The 18,767-nt window shown below is 29.2% G+C and overlaps 1 protein-coding gene across 1 annotated transcript; it reads right to left on the bottom strand.

Annotated features, from left to right (window-relative positions):
* Positions 1-2,440: 2,440 nt before the first annotated feature.
* On the bottom strand, positions 2,441-6,169 carry LOC130799918 (probable serine/threonine-protein kinase PBL19). Its single transcript, XM_057663212.1, has 4 exons — positions 5,283-6,169; positions 4,478-4,735; positions 3,202-3,324; positions 2,441-3,102 (listed from the first exon to the last, which is right to left on the bottom strand). The coding sequence occupies exons 1-4, from the start codon at positions 5,628-5,630 to the stop codon at positions 2,734-2,736; spliced, it is 1,098 nt and encodes a 365-aa protein (XP_057519195.1). The 5' UTR covers positions 5,631-6,169; the 3' UTR covers positions 2,441-2,733.
* Between the last annotated feature and the right edge of the window lie 12,598 nt (positions 6,170-18,767).

The raw sequence follows: 18,767 nt of genomic DNA, 5'->3' as shown, positions 1-18,767 counted from the left end.
GCTGGCACCCTAATATTACGTAGTATTCTAACCTCATCCCATAAATACATAACGATGGAAAGTCGGGGATGATTGGGTGATTCCTTGAACTTCCCACTTGTTTTAGAGCATTTAGTTTAACTTAGGTAAAGAATTTGTTTAAGATGATTTCTTGACTTTTATCATAAGCGATACAAGATTAAATGGGTGAATTTTCTCCACCTTTAATTTTATAAGTGGATTATTAAGGTTTAAGCATTAAATATGAGGTAAATTTGTATTGCATCTACAACATAGCTTAAGAAACTATGATGTGAAATGTAATAGAATATATATATATATATATATATATATGTGTGTGTGTGTGTGTGTGTGTGTGTGTGTGTGTGTGTGTGTGTGTGTGTATATATATATATATATATATATATATATATACATATGTGTATATATATATATATATATATATATATATATATATATATATATATATATATATATATATATATGTATATATATATATATATGTATACATATATATATATGTATATGTATACATATATATATGTATATATATATATATATATATATGTATACATATATATATGTATATATATATATATATATATATATGTATATGTATATATATATATATATATATATATATATATATATATGTATATATATATATATATGTATATATATATATATATGTATATATATATATATATATATATATATATATATATATATATATATATGTATATATATATATGTATATATATATGTATATGTATATATATATGTATATATATATATATATGTATATATATATATGTATATATATATATATGTATATATATATATATATATATATATATATGTGTGTGTGTGTGTGTGTATATATGTATATATATGTGTATATATATGTATATATATATGTATCAAAAATATTAAATCGGTTTTTATAAAAATATTTAGTAATTATAAATACGTGCTCACGGTTAATAGTTTATTAGAAATTAAATGGATCAAAAACAATAACCCAACAGAAAAGCTACTCAAAGTACTTTTGTATATTAATCTAAAAAGTGCCCCTTTAACTTACTTCAAAGAAATTTACCTACTTTATTAAAAATTTTAACACACGTATTTATAGGGATTAGATTTTTTTTTTTTTTTTGTATAATCAACATATTGTGTATTTGGATACCACTTTTTGACTAATTGACTAGTCTCCTAAATAAGCACAATGATGCAATTATGTATATGTCATGTTCAACAACTTTGAACGATTTTCATTTTAATAAAAAAAACGTAGTCAACAAATTATGCCTCCATCATTCTTCAATCATGATGACTTAGTGGTAGTGGAAAGACTAATATCTAGTTACTCCTTTCTATAATATTTGCTACTGATAGTGACATTTTCCCACATAACAATTATACTCGGTAATAAGTATTATGAAACGGAGGAAGTATAAGATATAATCTCTTGTGGATTTTCACCCTATTTCTATTTAAGCATAATTTTTAGAGATAAAGAATGTAAGATGAAGCATGGTGAGTCATCTAACTTGTCACAAAATCTCGCAAAATCACAAAATCCCGCAAAATCTTGGATGAGATTGTCTCTATTGTAAGACATATGTTGTTGAGCCAATTCAATTATTATGATCTCATTTATCAATTTCAAGATTTTAAGGTTAATTTTACGACTTAAAAGGACCAATTTCAAGACTTAAAAAATCAATTAAAAGGCTTTAGAATTGACATTTTAAGTCATAGAATTTCACAATTTCAAGATTTAAAAGATCAATCCCAAGACTTAAAAACTTAAAAGATCAATTCCAAGACTTAAATAACTAATTCTAATATGCTTGAAATGTCTATTCCAACTTTAAGTTATACCGAGTAAACACTAAAATTGGTATTAAAGCCTTTTAAATTAACCTTTTAAATTTTAACATTAGTGAAATAGTTCATATTTAAGCCGCTTAATTAATCGTAATTAATTAAGTAAAATTGGGATTATTAAATCTTAGGTAAGTTATTTTATTAGGTTCGAGTAAAATTATTACTCCCTCCAAACCAATTTAGATGTCCCATTTGCTTGGGTACGGTTATTAAGGATTGTGTGAGGTCCATTAAAAAGGGTAAGTAGTAAAGGGTAAGTAGAAAATAGTAAGTAATAAAGGGTAGTTGGGTAAGTAAAGTACATAGGGGTATATTCGTAAAAACTTGTGTGAACTAAGGATATTTAGGTAAAAAAAGATTGACAAAAATAAAAATGGGACAACTAAAAAGACTTTGCCAAATAAGGAAATGGGACAACTAAATTGGTTTGGAGAGAGTATATTATTTTGGGTATCAGTTGTATTTATTTTGGGATTTGGCCTTCTTAGAGTAAAATCTTAGAACAAATCTTAGAGTAAAATCTTAATATTTTAAGTCTTGAAATTGATATGTCAAATTTAAAAAATTTTACTGACTTAGACCGTCTCACAGGAAACTCATTGCCACATAATATGGCCAAAAAAATCACACTTCAACTTACTGAATCATCATCATCCTTCATTTTACTTGTATTTTCCCTACAAAAACTCGTTAATAAATACACTAATCTTAGTTGCATCATATGCCTTGGCTTCCATGAATACAGGAGGATAATGATTGAGCAATGTTTAAAAACTATGAGCATAATACTCTATTATCCCGCATTATTTAGCTCTTAGTTGATTTTGGAATGTTTACTCTTTAAGCTTTTTCCTCCGATTCGAGTACTGCCCTCTTCAAAACCTCTATAATTTCGCTCATATCTGGTCGTTCTGTTTCGTCTTTGATCAGACATCTATCTGCTAACTTGGCTACTTTCCGGGCAGTATCTAAAGGATACTGATTTCGCAGGCGCAAGTCCATGATCATGTTGAACATCCGACTGTCAGCTGGAAATCGTTTCACCCAATCTAAGAGCTTCCGTTCTCCAGGCGGACGATCTCTAGCTATGGATCGTCGACCTGTCAAGATCTCATAAAGAACCACTCCGAAGCTGTAAATGTCGCTTTTTTCCTTGAGATGCCCTGTATCAACATATTCTGGGGCGGCATATCCATAAGTTCCCACCGGCTGAAATTTCAGCAAGCAAAGATGTATTTCAGTTCGTTTAAACCCGTATGAAAAAAGAACTTTAGAACATTGAGAAGGGAATTGAATGATAGAACTCACCCTTGTTGACACATGAGTATTATCCCCAGTGGGACCTTCTCTAGCCATCCCGAAATCAGATAACTTTGCATTCATGTTTTCGTCCAACAGAATGTTTGAAGACTTGAAGTCTCTAAAAATCACCTGACCGAAATTGCACACAATGGTTCAACATCAATTGAAACAAGAATGGCAATACATGCTCTCCGTTTGAGATTATATTGACTGCCCGTTTGCTAGATGTATAAATGATGGTAATGGGAATGAAAACTAGGGTAATTTTGGTTGAAAAATCTCTTGGCTATCTGATGGCTATGCTTGTCTAACTTCAACTTATCTCGTTTTCTTCACAAAACTCATTCCAACGTATTACCATTGGAAAAGGTAGTATTAGGTGGTAATCACAATTTGTAAACAAAAAAAACTCTTTTGTGATAAATGTTTCATCACTATGGGAATGACGTAGAACTTTTGATGAAATTTTACACTATAAATCATTTTTATTACCACTATTTAGTACCATTAACCAAACAGGCCGTGATGACATATCACAAATAAGTACATCAAATGCTTTGGCTAGGCCTAGTCGTTGGCATTGCACAAAATATACCCAAGATGCCAAAAAAGATTCAACAGTGAGTATCAGCCAAATGTTTCTAAGAAAAAATCACTATTTACCAACCTCCGTGATTATATACTTAATCTGAAGTAAAAAATTACTAAATATTCCAAAGCTTTTGGTTATCAAAACATCAGTCCGGAAAGTTTGGATTTCAGTTTGAAGTGCATGATGTTGCTTTTGGATTATAATAAAGTATAATAAAAGACTCGTTATATCACGTGCACTTCTTGTTTATTTGACGTACAAAGGTTAATTAATCTAAAACAATAATTTCGTTGTTACTGTCAACGTAAATTTGTGTACATCCAACCCTCAAATCCTGCCTAGGTGCATGCTATTAATTGCGGGTAAGAAAGAGAAAAACTACAGAAGCTCCTGAAAAGGCTAGGTTTGGTTGTTGGGATATTTTATCCCACGTCGATGAATTAAAGATGGTGTGCACACTTAATAAGAAACCGCAGCCCTTCTTTTCATTCTCATGTGATTTTGGAACGATATCTCATTGGCTTATAAATTATGTGCACCTCTTGTTTCCTAACTATATGCTGATATTGACAATAAGTCCAGCTAGCCTTTTAACATTCACAATAAGATAATAATCGTTGGGATTAGAAAACAAGATGAGTTTAATGATGCTTCTTCAATACAAGGTTAGAGAATGAAAAAGATTCAAACCTGAACTTCCATTCCTTTGTGCAGATAATCCAAGCCTTCAGCTGCATCCAACATTATCTTTAATCTCAAAATCCACGATAGAGGAGGATTTCTCCCGAATAGATGATGTTCTAAGCTCTTGTTTCGCATGTATTCATACACCAATAGTCTCTGAATCTCTCTTTCTCCATCTAAAGCACAGTATCCCAAAAGCTTTACTAGTTTTGGATGATCAACAACACCAAGGAATTGAACTTCTGTAAGGAATTCTTTGTGGCCCTATTATACAATACCAGAAAAAAAGGCAACTGTTCTATCAATGAAACACTAACAGAACCAAAGTGTGACAAGATAACAGATCCAAGACCATGATCATTTCATTTTATTCAACAAAATGACAAAATTAATGAACAAATTTTGCTAATAAACAAGTGTATGAAGCAAATGAAAAAACATACAAGGTTAAATCATCATTAAAGATGCTACGTAGTTACAAGAATCTAGAGGTATTCATTTGGATCATCGGATCAATTTTGAGTCAAGAATTTCATATCCATTTAAAACTGAGTCCTGTAATCACACTCCACATTGATTTATGTATTATTTAAATTAGATTAAAGTCAGGTTTAAGTCTAAGGTCGAATAAATATTAAATTATGGGGTATGTTTTAAACATTTTGGTTGGATAGGACCTTATAATGAGTCCAAAAAATTAGCATTTAAATCATTTTAGAGATCCCATTCTTATTACCTTTAATAATTCAGATAAAATCATATTAAAAAGATTACAAATTACAATAAAAAAAGAAGTTGACAAAATGAATACCTGCAAGCCATATCTATTAAGCTTCTTGATAGCAACAACAGTAGGATTACCCTTGTTTGGGGTGTTAATTGTACCTTTAAAAACACTCCCAAAACCACCTTCACCAATCCTTAACAACTTGTTAAAACCATCAGTAGCTTCACTAAGCTCCTCATAAGTAAAAACCCTCAAATAATGCTGTCTTTCCTTGTATAATTCTGGTATACTCTTTGATGTTGAGACTGAATTAGTAGATTTTGATACCCTTTTATTATTTGATGTATTTGCAGTATTTTGTTTCCTTAATTCAGGGGCTGAATTTGCTTTATGTTGCTTGTTCTTGTTCTTTTTGAAAGAAAAACAGTTCATCTTTGATATCACAACAACTACTAATTAATTTTGTTCTTATATCACAATTATGCTTACAAAAGCTGGTAAAATCAAAATCCCAGGTCAAAATATATTAAATTGAGAAAACCCAAATGAGGATTTGGACAAAATTGTAAGCAACGAAAAGTAATTTGAAAAAATCCAGATTAAAAAAAGGAAAATCGATAAGCAAAAACAAATTCTAGGTACTGTAAAGAAAAAATATAATGCTCCTGAATGAAAAAGAAATGAACTTTAGCCAGTAAAAAGAAAAATCTAAGTAAAAGAAGCTTTTTTTTCCAATTACAACTATATTGTAGTATTAAATTGTGTGTAAAAACAACCATCCTAGGAGATAAAGGAAGCAAATTGGTAAAACCCTATAGAGAATTTGGTCAAACAAATTAAAAGAAAATTAAGGGTTTTATTGAAAGAATAAAATGGATGAAATTTCGGACCGTACGGTTATAAGAAAACAAGCTGGAAGCCTTTAATAAAAGTATGAAAAGAGAATTTTGGATGAAACTTCGGTCGCAGCTAGAGGTATAGTGAACTTTGTCCTAATCTTTAAACAAAGAAAATGTACATTTATGGCCTCTTATCTTATTTGGTAATTAATATTAAATAATTGAAATAATAATGAATAATTGATGTAATTTTTATAATTAACAAGTTTATTACACACATTTATTCTTTTTTAATAATTTTATTTTTTCTTTGAAAAAATTATTATAATATATTATTATTTAAAAATATGATAGTAAATAGTAATAAAAATTTATGAAAAAAATTAATTCTTTTTATGATCTACATTACCATGGGAATACGTGATGTCATAACCAAAGTGACTGCTCTAGAAAGTAAATGTGAAAGCAGAGTAAAGTTCTATAATGAAAATCCAATAAATTCCAAGAGCTTAAATGATGAAAATAATACTAGAAGAATATTCAAAACCACTTTCTTATTTTTGTAGTGTTTTCTAATAGTGTTTTTTTTTTGCTCTACATAATTTTTTAAGTGTGCTCAAAAGTTTCTTTTTTATTAGGCCCTAATAATTTTTTAAAAACAATATATATATATATATATATATATATATATATATATATATATATATATATATATATATATATATATATATATATATATACTTTCAACGTTAGAAACATTGTAGTATTTGTTCAACCTTTTAATTTGTAATTAATTTTTAATTTTTAAGTTGAAATTTAGTTAAATTGGATCTTATTTAATTCATTTCAATATAAATATTATTAATATCGAGGTTTGAAATTTGCGTTGAATTACATAAAAAAGTAAAGTGAACAAATAAAAAAGAAGGAAAGGAATATAAAAATTTAAAGTATAAATTATTCTTATTAATATCAATCAATACCAATAACCAAAGTGACTCGTCTAGAGGGAAAGCAGCTTAAAGTTCTATAATGAAAATCCAATAAATTCCAAGAGCATAAATAATGCAAACAATACTAGAAGAATATAAATACTCACCGTTCACAACAACTTTCTTATTTTTATTTTGAATTACTTTGCTTACCATCTTTTTAATTTTTATCAGAAATATACTCTATTTCTTAAATTTTTTAAGTGTTCTCTAATAGTTTTTTCTAAAATTTTTTTGTCTACAAAATTTTATAAGTGTATTCCAAAAGTTAGTTTTTAATAGGCCTTAATAATATCTTAAAAACAACACATAAACTTTCAAGTTATAAATTACATGTTAGAAATATTATAATATTTATTCAGCACTTTAATTTATAATTAATTTTTAATTTATAAGTTAAAATTTATTTAAATTGAATTTTATTTGATTCGTCTTATTATAAATATTATTAATATTAAATTTTTATGATTTTGTATTATACGTGAGAGATGGTTGTTAGATGCATTGAATATAAAGGGAGAAAGAACAAAAATGAGCGGACAATTTTCATTTTTCCTTTCTCGGGTCATTGATGTCTTATTCACAACAAATTAAAAGATCACTATCCATCAAATTCAATGCAATTCAGTTTTTAAGGTAGTCCGGTAGATCTTTTTGTTGCTTCATACAGTAGTCAACCTCACCCACCAAACTACGGCTTTTCTAAAGCTCAAAAAAAAAATATTAAATCAAATTTATGGCGAAAGTTTGTTGTGTTTGAGTAATAATAAATTCTCAATGGGTCTACATCTACATGTAGTGATACCAAAGTTGGAAAATTTGAAGGTTTTAAATAAAATAATTACTTTAGATGATAATATATTTACTAAAATATTTAAATTAATTTAGCTCGTAAGTATAAGATATTTAGGATTGAATTTAATTTATTTTAAGTCCATTTAAACTAATTTATTTGGTTTTGATTTTGAACTAATTCAAATAACATTTAATAATTTAAATAAATATATTTTAAAAATAATTACTAAAGTATAAAATGTTTTTTTTAAACAATGAATCTCTTAAAGATTTTTATTTTCGTATAAAGAAAGGACATTATACATGGTAAGCACGAACTTTTGCAAAAAGACAGTGGTAGCAAATCTTAAAAAAAACTACACAAAATAGCAATGTACTTTTGGAATTTAAGCTGTTGTAATATTATGAATCAAAAATTGTTTTATTTTTTGTTATCTTGGAAATTTTTCTTTTTACCCTTGTGTTATTTTCATAACTACAATAATCTCATCTCCTTCATCCATCTTCTTCTTCTCATTGCATTCATCTTCTTTCACCAATCTTCAAATTGCTTCAACTATGTCTTCAAATTCTGCATACTCAAGAAGTTCTTCAAGGCCACCAATAAGGCTTTACTACAAATGTCTACTCTAATACAATCCTGGAATTAGGCAATGAAGAATTAGGCCACCAATGGTGTTTTAATACTTGCCCTTATCATTAAGAATTAGGCAATTACAAATGTTTACTCTAATGCACCTCTGAAAATCAATCTTGAAAGCATATGTCATCTAACATAAACATTAATGCATAGAGAATATATGCATAAAGTAGCTCACTCAAACTTGGTTTGTTTTGCACGAAACTTGGCACACAACACTATTTGATATATATTATTGTGTTGAAGTGGTTAGAATTGAAAATCATTGTCATATGCTAGAAATTACGTGTTAAGTTGCGATTTTTAAGGGTTAACCGTTTTTGGCACGTTTGCGCATAAAGTAGCTCAAACTTGATTTTTTTTGCACGAAACTTGGCACACAACACTATTTGGTATATATTATTGTGTTGAAGTGGTTAGAATTGAAAATCATTGTCATATGCTAGAAAATTACGTGTTAAGTTGTGATTTTTAAGGGTTTTTAACCGTTTTTGGCACGTTTGCGCGCATAAAGTAGCTCAAACTTGGTTTTTTTGCACAAAACTTGGCACACAACACTATTTGGTATATATTATTGTGTTGAAGTGGTTAGAATTGAAAATCATAGTCATATGCTAAAAATTACGTGTTCAGTTGTGATTTTAAGGGTTTTTAACCGTTTTTGGCACTTTCGCGCGTGAATTTGAGAAATGAAACTGAATTAATCAATGTTGGATACATTTGCACGAGGCCTAGAGTCTTATTTATAGATTTCTATACTCTAACGGCTAAAAACAACCACGTGCAAAACATTTGCACACTTAAAAACATAACAAACAACTAAAATACTCTACAATGCCTTCAAAATAAAACAGGCGACTAGGTGACCTTGGGCTCACTTTTTGAATGACTTTCCATGCTTGAAAATGGACACTTAGAGTCTTGATGGAAAGATCCTTGTATGAAGATTCCATTTCTACTTTAGCTTAGGTCCTGGGTGCATAGGTTTGGTCTCCACGTGTCGTGCATGGTGGCCTAGTCGCAAGTTGTGCTGCTGTGCTGTTCTGATTAGGATCAACAACTAGGTTCCCTTGTGCTTGTGTTCTAGGCGATTGTATGCACTACCAGCATGACTCTTAGACCTTTATGGCTAGGCCTATGTATAGAGATGACGTCCCCATGATTGGTTAGGTCCAGATCTCCATGGTCAAGGCTTGGGTCATGCTGCAAGGTGGGCTGGTCAGTAGGCTGGGCTGTTGCTGCTGCTGTTGTGTTCTGTTCCTCTGCAGCTGCTATCTTCTGTTCTTCTTTATAACACAAGTGCGGCTCTCCTTATATAGAGCTCTCAACTAACATAACGACACGCCTAATTAAAACGCACGTGCTATTACATGGGCACTTAAAACACAAACAGAAAATCATAGTTGCGATATTAAGGGTTTTTAACCATTTTTGGCACGTTTGTGCATACAGTAGCTCAAACTTGGTTTGTTTTGCACGAAACTTGGCACACAACACTATTTGGTAGATATTATTGTGTTGAAGTGGTTATATTTGAAAATCATTGTCATATGCTAGAAATTACGTACTAAGTTGCGATTTTAAGGGTTTTTAAGCGTTTTTGGCACGTTTGCGCATAAAGTAGCTCAAACTTGGTTTGTTTTGCACGAAACTTGAAACACAACACTATTTGGTACAATTTATTGTGTTGAAGTGGTTAGAATTGAAAATCATTGTAATATGCTAGAAATTAAATGTTAAGTTGCGATTTTAAGGGTTTTTAACCGTTTTTGGCACTTTTGCGCATAAAGTAGCTCAAACTTGGTATATTTTGCATGAAACTTGGCAACAACACTATTTAGTATATATTATTGTGTTGAAGTGGTTAGAATTGAAAATCATTGTCGTATGCTAAAAATTACGTGTTAAGTTGCGGTTTTATGCGTTTTTAAGCGTTTTTGGCACTTTTGCGCATAAAGTAGCTCAAACTTGGTTTGATTTGCACGAAACTTGGCATACAACATTATTTGGTATATGTTATTGTGTTGAAGTGGTTAGAACTGAAAATCATTGTCATATGGTAGAATTAGGCGTTAAGTTGCGATTGTATGCGTTTTTAAGTGTTTTTGGCACTTTTGCGCATAAAGTAGCTCAAACTTGGTTTGTTTTGTGCGAAACTTGTTACACAACACTATTTGGTCAATATTATTGCGTTGAAGTGGTTAGAATTGAAAATCATAGTCGTATGTTAGAAATTACGTATTAAGTTGCGATTTTATGCTTCTTTGGCACTAACATCTATTTTCTCTTAGTGCTTTCGACAACCTTCTAATTCCATTGATTGTGACTACTACACTCTCAAATACATGGACGATATCTTAAAATCCGTGAAGGAGGTTGGAGTCGAAAACATAGATGCCGTAATATTTGTTACGTTCTTAAATTATTATTATTGGTAAAATCTAATGTTTGTTAATCTTTTAATTTTATATTATATATTATAGGTTTTATACGACATTTCGAGGGAAACACGCCCTCTAAAAAGTGGAGAGATGCGTGAATTAAAAGACAAGATTGCCGCGTATCTTGCTAATTTTTTTCCTTGATAAATTGTAATTAGTATAGATTTTTTAGGACTTTAATGTATATTATTTTATATATATGTACGTACATATCATATTATATTATCGAGAGTTTTTTATTACAAAGAGATTATTGGTGATTATTTGTGATTATCATTGGATTATTATTGGATTAATCATTGTTATTACATTCTACATTATTATTTGATTATTATTAGAATAAAACGAAAAAGGAAAAAAAAATAGCTATTTGCTGCGATCAGCCTCCAAAACCACAGCAAATAAGTGCCATTATTTGCAGCGTTTTTGGGGGCTGACCGCAGCAAATAATGGCACTTATTTGTTGCGGTTTTGGAGCTTATCACAGCAAATAAAGCCCTTTTTTGCTGCGGTTTTTAACCGCAGCATTTAAATTAAGTCATTTGCTGCTATCACTATTTCTTGGGGCCAAAACCGCAGCAAATAATGGCCAAAAAACTGCAGCAAATGAGGTTTTTTCCACTAGTGTAAGGACGGTGAGGTAGAAGATAAAATACTCCTAAGAAGCAACACAAAAAAGGTAGCCTATCAGATTAGGAATGGAGGATTAAGGAGATCTATAATTAATTAGTAAGTGTGAACTGCTTAAACATTATTATCTTCATAAGTTTGGTTGAAATTTTGAATTAGTATCCTCCTAATCAACTATGATGATTATGATATAATAAGATTAAAGAAGAAAATCCGTGGGAAGAAAAAGAAGGATGAAAAGAGATGGATAGAAGAAGAAGATGGATGAAGATGAAGAAGATGGATATAGAACAAGACAAGGATAAAAGAAAATTTCCCAACTTAACGTAAAGCCAAACGTTTTTGGGTATGAATGTTATGGCAGTTGAATTCCAAAAACACAATGCTATTTTGTGGAAGTTTTTTTAAGATTTTTTACTACTAGATTTTGACAAAAGTTCGTACCTTCCAGTAGAATATCCCTTAAAGAATTAATGTAATGAAATCTTTTAATACTTATCTTATTATCTTATTTAGTATTAAGTTTTTGAGAAAAATAAATATCCACTCAATCAATTATGGCTTTACTAAATGTTTTACCTAATTTAACTTTAGATTTGTTTATGAAAACTCTAAGAAGTCGTCATGTGTTACTTTTCTATTTTTCTTATTAATATTTATAATTATGATCATTTGTAAAAAATAATTACTATAAATTAATAGTGCAATATTGTTAATATCTCACTGGATTTCTATCACTATGTATTAAATTTAAAATGACTGTTTAAAATATTTTATAATCTTTGACTCACTTTAATTACTTTGACCATAACCCTTAGCGCGTTTGGTTGATGGTAATGAAGTAATGGGAATGAAATGTTGTAATGACAACAGTAATGAAGGAATGGATATGAGAATTGGTAATGAAGATTCTTTTGTTTGGTGTGCATGACTAAAGAATGGTAATGAAAGATAATATTCCATTGATTGCATTTGGTTGTTTGTAATAAAAAATGGTAATGACTCTTAGTTTCATTATTGTATATTTGTATCTAAAAGCATTATTGTATCTAAATTATTTTGTGGTTTGAGAGAGTGAAGGAAAAATAGGGAAAATCTATGCTTGAGAGAGAAAGGAAGAAATGACCGAGAAAAACTTTTCAACTCAAAACAACATTACCTTATTTTGTTACCACAGTTTTACTTCATTACCATTACAGCCTAATACCAGGCTGTTGTTGTTTTTTGGTGTAAAGGTAATAATATTAATCAAATTAAAACTGTACACGGAACGTTCAGCCCTGCGGGCTTCAAACCCAATAGTGCTAATGCATCTTTTACCTCCATTAAGCCACCTACTAGGAAGGGTTCAGAATGGAGGAGAAATCATTTGCAGCACTATCTCGGTACAAGCATGAATTTATCTAGCTACTAGCTATACCCCCCCCCCCATTCCTCGGCAAATACGTTGTGCCTATTACAAAGACCAAGCAGAACATAGTTAACCAAGTAACAAAATCTAATCTTCCTAAAACCCTTTTCATTTTTACGTAGTGGAACCTACTTAGTCAAAATATACATCAAAACAATAGTCAAAGCACAGCACAGGATTCCTGGATAACGGTACAGCTCCAGATTCTGCACAGCTCCAGCTCAGATCCAGAACAACCTCGACTTCTGCTCTAGATTCTACTCCTATACAACAGTAGCAGCAGCACCTAACCCCTCCTATAACGCATCTGAAGCAAGCCAGCAGTAGCAGCACAACAGTAACAACACAGCCATAGCAGCACAGCACAGCGCAGCAGTAAACGTACACCAGTAGCAGCACATCAGTAGCAGCACAACTCCAAAAGTCTGCTTATATAGTGCATCAGCAGTTGCACTTACCAGCACACAGCAACAAATTACAGCACAAGTCTATTAGTTTAGAGTAAGTGCTAGCCATTCTTTATCCCTGGGACTTGTTTTCTTTGGCATAATGATATGGGTTCTCAGGAACACCTCCTGGGTTAATTTTTTGACTATCTTCTCCGGTCTCTCAATATACCCATTCCAAATTGCAGAGTTCCGTTGCCTCCAAACTTGATACAACAGGCCTACCACAATGCTTTTGATGACTTTATTTCTGAAGGAACCTATTGTGGGTTTATGCAGCCAAGAGCTAAGCTGTTGCATGGAACCTTGTGGGATAGTTAAATTTAACTTCCCTGTCAGGATTTCATAGCACCTCTTAATATAGATGCACTCTCTAAATAGATGTTCTATGGATTCATCTTGCCTCTCACACATCGGGCATATAGTGATGCATTGGATTCCCATTTTGGATAGCCTATCTCTAGTATTCAATCTCCCCACATGATTATCCAACACAGGAAGCTATGCTTTGGGATATTCGTTCTATGCCAGACCCAACTGGCCCATGGCACATTCTCCCGAGTTTTCCTTATCCACTTGTAGCCACTTGTTGTAAAGTAGCCTTTGTTATCAAAAGTCCATCTGTCTCTACTCTACCCTTCTCTGAACGTATCTTTGATATAAGTGAGATGTCTCCAATACCAGCTAACGTTAGAGCTGGGAGTGTAATTCTTCCAATCTTTTCCTTTTAAATATACATGGTTGACCCACTTTACCCACAAGTTATCAGCTTTAGTTGCCACGCTCCAAATATATTTCCCTAGGAGGGCTTCATTCCACGCATGGCTTTCTTTAAATCCTAGACCCCCTTCTTTTTTATCTCTGCAAATTAAGTCCCAGGCAATAAGGGGTGTTTTACTACTGCTAGCTTTACCATCCCATAAGTAAGTCCCAGGTTGTTTGATGGTAATAAAAATGGCCCTTTTTGGTAATTTCATTATCTTATTTTATTACTATCTATTACCATTGAAGGCATCCAAACAACCAAATTTTTTATTACTTAATTTTATTACCATTACCGCTCTCTAATACCATGTACCAAACGGGCCGTTAATCTTAACCAAGTAATCCAATTCCTTCCTTTATAGAAGTTTTTTAATGTTTCCTTTTCCAAATACTTTTAATCATTAAAATCATTCATTCATCCTCTCTTCTTCATTATTGCTACTAGAGTTGTTTATAAACGGGCTATTTACTCACTTATTTTTTAAATATATTTATTTTTTTTACTTTTTATTTTAAAAATGTATGAAAAAATAATAATACTCTAAGAACTTAAACTCTAAGAATTTTAAAAGTCTTACAACATGAAACTTTAAGGTTTTACTATTAAATTTAACACACTTAAATTGAAGTTTAAAAGGAACTAGGCTTTACTTAGTAGTCATATTTCATATTTTGGACAATGTGTTGTATTATTTATATTGACGTTAAGACTTAAATTTAGACTTGTATCTTGAATATAATTCTTGTGTGGAATGTTTGTTTGAACTTTTAAGATTGTATGTTTTTGAAAAAAACCTAAAATTCATTAATAAAAATGTCATACGAGATCTACACCAGAGTAATAATCAATCAAATGCATAAAAGTTTTAATCAAAAAAAATTCTATATAGAAAAGGTCATGATCATTATAAATGAGATCTAATACTGAAGCCTTCTCTGTATCACATCGTTGTTCGATGCAACCTCCTTTGAGGGGGTCTTTAAACATGATGAAGCTTTAGAATAGAGATAAATTTGATATTATTGACTGTTAGCAAAACTGACACCTGGATGACATCATATACTCCCTCCGTTCTTTTTTGATCTTCCACTTTGGGTTTTTCACACATATTAAAGAAGATAGAATCTTTGGGTTGTAGTGGGTATTATTTTAATTAAATAGTAGTGTGAAGTAATAATTATATTGGAAGTTTGAGGTTATAGTGGGTATTATTTTAATTAAATAGTAGTGTGAAGTAATGATTGTATTGAAAGTATGAGAGAGAAAATAATTATAAATAAAAGAAAAGGGATACATTAAAAGAAGGGGGGGGTTTAAGGGGTAAAAGTGGGATAAAAACTTTCTAAAAATAGAAAGTATTCTAAAGTGGAAGAACTTTTAAAACTACCCGTTATAGTAATGTGGAAGATCAAAAAAGAACGGAGGGAGTACCTTTTTATCATAAAATTGATAACAAGACTCCAAAATCTCACTATGAGAGACTTTAAAATTCGATCTATGGGTAGTTCAAATCCAATAAATGGATAGAGTAACTCTATAATATAAAGATTAAAAAGAATAACTCTATAATATATATTTTTCATTTATTTATTATATTTATCATACCCCTTTACCAGTGGGACTCGCCTATAGCAGACTTACAAATACTTACTTTTAATCTTTAGATTAATTATCCAAATATTCAATTCAAATTCCAAATTCTTTTGTTATCTAATTCAAGTTATCTTTGTTTCTTAAACTTTTTTTCCAATTTTGTAATTTTTTTCAAAATATTAAATTTTAAATATTAATTTCTTAAAAATTATTTTTTTAAAATACTATAATATATATTATTATTTTATGTTGCAAAAAAGTAAATATTTATTTACTATTTTGTTAAAAAGTTAGGTTTTAATTTCCTTTCAGTAAACTAACTTTACTAATTATTTTTAACCTTATAAATTTGATTTAATTTTTTATACTTAAAAATTAGGCATATTTTATTATTAACTTTAAGTATAGTTTTAAGTAAAATTTTTCATATAAACTATCATATTTTCATAACCAAATCTTAATCAAATTTACCCATTATTCTAAAGTATATCTACTTGTACAAACTAGAACAAAAATTTAAGGAAAAATTACCCTGAATAATACGAACTTTCACTGATTTTTCTACAATAATACGAACTTTTAATTAACCATGAATAATACGAACTTTGATACATATTTCCCGCTGGCATACCATTTTACCTGTTACCGGTAAACTTACTCATTCCTTTAAAAAAAAATTTTTGACTGATAAAACTAAGTAAGAAAAATTACCCTGAATAATACGAACTTTCACTGATTTTCCTACAATAATACGAACTTTCAATTAACTATGAATAAAATACGAACTTTGATACATATTTCCCGCTAGCATAATGAAGAAATGGGGAATAACCGTTTCTCCAGGTAAAGAACCGGTCAGGTATGCTAGCGGGAAATATGTATTAAAGTTCGTATTATTCATGGTTAATTGAAAGTTCGTATTATTGTAGGAAAATCAGTGAAAGTTCGTATTATTCAGGGTAATTTTTCCAAAATTTAATGAATTAAAATCTTTTCTATTTAACCCCATGATGTTCATCACTTACACAAGCTACCCCTATTTCCTTATACAAGTTAATCTTCTTCTACACTCTAATCTTTTACATGTTCACTTACACACTCTAAATCATTTACACAAAATAACACTCTATTTCATACAACTTATGAACTAAAAGTTGCCCATTATAAATATCCTTTTAGCCATGAGATCACTTAGACCACCATCATCAAATCTTTCTAATATTCTTTCTTATATTTTCACTTTATTAAAATCTTACTAACTTTATACCTTTATTATTAGTTGAAGAAAATCCATAGGAAGGATCATAATAAATCACTTTCCAAGCTTAAATTAGCCTCATTTGGGAGCATATTGGGTATTATTTTGAGTACTTAAAAGATCATCATTTTGGAGCTTGGAGCATTGGAGCGATGTAGTTCTTAGCTTGGATATTAGGATCATATTAACTTATTAGTATTTGGTACTAATCCTTGGTGTTAGTATGTTACAAGTTCTTACTCTACTCTCTAGGTGGAAGTTTACATTATATTTACTTATAATATGCAAAGTATGAAATATGTAGAGTATGTTTAAGTAGGAAGTTTAACTAATGGAATTATAATCAAAGATTATATTAAGTTTGTTGATGCTAAAAGTTCTTGCAATATGTTAATTAGTATATCTGAAAAAATTTAGAAAGTTGGGTGAAAAATTATATTATAGTGATATTAAATATAATTTATGTTATAAACAAATGTTAGTATATTTATGAGTTATGTATGTGTTACATTAGAAATGTTATTATATTTAAGATATTCTAATATGTTTATCTTAGCCTTTAACTAGTTTATGAGGTAGTCGTTATTTTATGAACACTTTTTATTAAATATGGTTATACTAATTAAGAATGTTGTTATTATACTTTATTTTAATATTAAAGTTTATCCTTAAACTTATAGTAAATTTCTAAGTAATTGTGTAATTTTTTTATTTTAATAAGTGGTTATGTTAATTATTTAATTCTAGGTTTACAATGATAAAGTAAATTAAGTTGTTTTTAAATGAAAAAAATACTCATAAGTCATTCAACTACTATCATATAAATAAAAAGAAGTTTGACATACTATTTAAAATTATTACAAGCGATTTTTATGATAACAATAAACTAATAATTGAAAAAGATGTTTTTGAGAAATTTTTATAATTTATTAAATATTAAAGTGTATTCTTGAATGTATGAGATTTTATAATAAAATTAACTTTTGTGATATTAAATAACTAGTTTGTACAAAATATTTGTTTAGTTGACTATTTGACCAAAATTTATGGAAAAGCTTTAAAAGTGTTTTTAATGAACATGCCTTTTAAAATTATGTGTAAAATTTCGATTTTAAGAAAGTATTAAAAGATAAATGTTTTACTTGTATTATAACAACAAATATTGATTTTTGTGAAAATACAAATTTTTACTTGTTTTATATCTAGAAGTATTGATTTTGGTGAACCTATAAAGTATTACTTGTTTTATAACTAGAAATATTGATTTTCTTAGAATTATAAGCTTTATTTTTTTTTTAATAAGAATATTAATTTTTGTGAACTTAATAACTTTGACTTGTTTTTATAAACTTAAAATATTAATTTTGGTGAATTTATTGAATTTTGGAAATTTATCCAAAGAATACAGTTTTACTCGATTCCCAATTAGAATATTTATTTTTGTGAATATATAAAATATTTATTTTTTTTAATGTTAGAAATGTTGATTAATGAAACTTATTTCAAGAGAAATAAATTTTAGTAGCTACTTGTGAAAAATATTTATTTAGAGAGTATTAATAGCACATTAAGTTATTAATGTGTATTTATTAAACAAATGAACTACAAAAAATAAAGTTATAACTAAAATTTAATTTTAAAATTTAGTAATGAAATTATAAGGGCACAAAGATAAATTGAACATTATGATTAAAAATCTTATTAAATAAAGTTATCATCTAAGTTGGTCAAAATCAAAGTCAAAGTCAACTTGTAGCA

This window comes from Amaranthus tricolor, chromosome 14 (genome assembly GCF_026212465.1).
Source record: "Amaranthus tricolor cultivar Red isolate AtriRed21 chromosome 14, ASM2621246v1, whole genome shotgun sequence".
In the NCBI taxonomy this organism is placed as follows: domain Eukaryota; kingdom Viridiplantae; phylum Streptophyta; class Magnoliopsida; order Caryophyllales; family Amaranthaceae; genus Amaranthus; species Amaranthus tricolor.
This window is presented reverse-complemented; position numbering and strand designations above follow the sequence as displayed.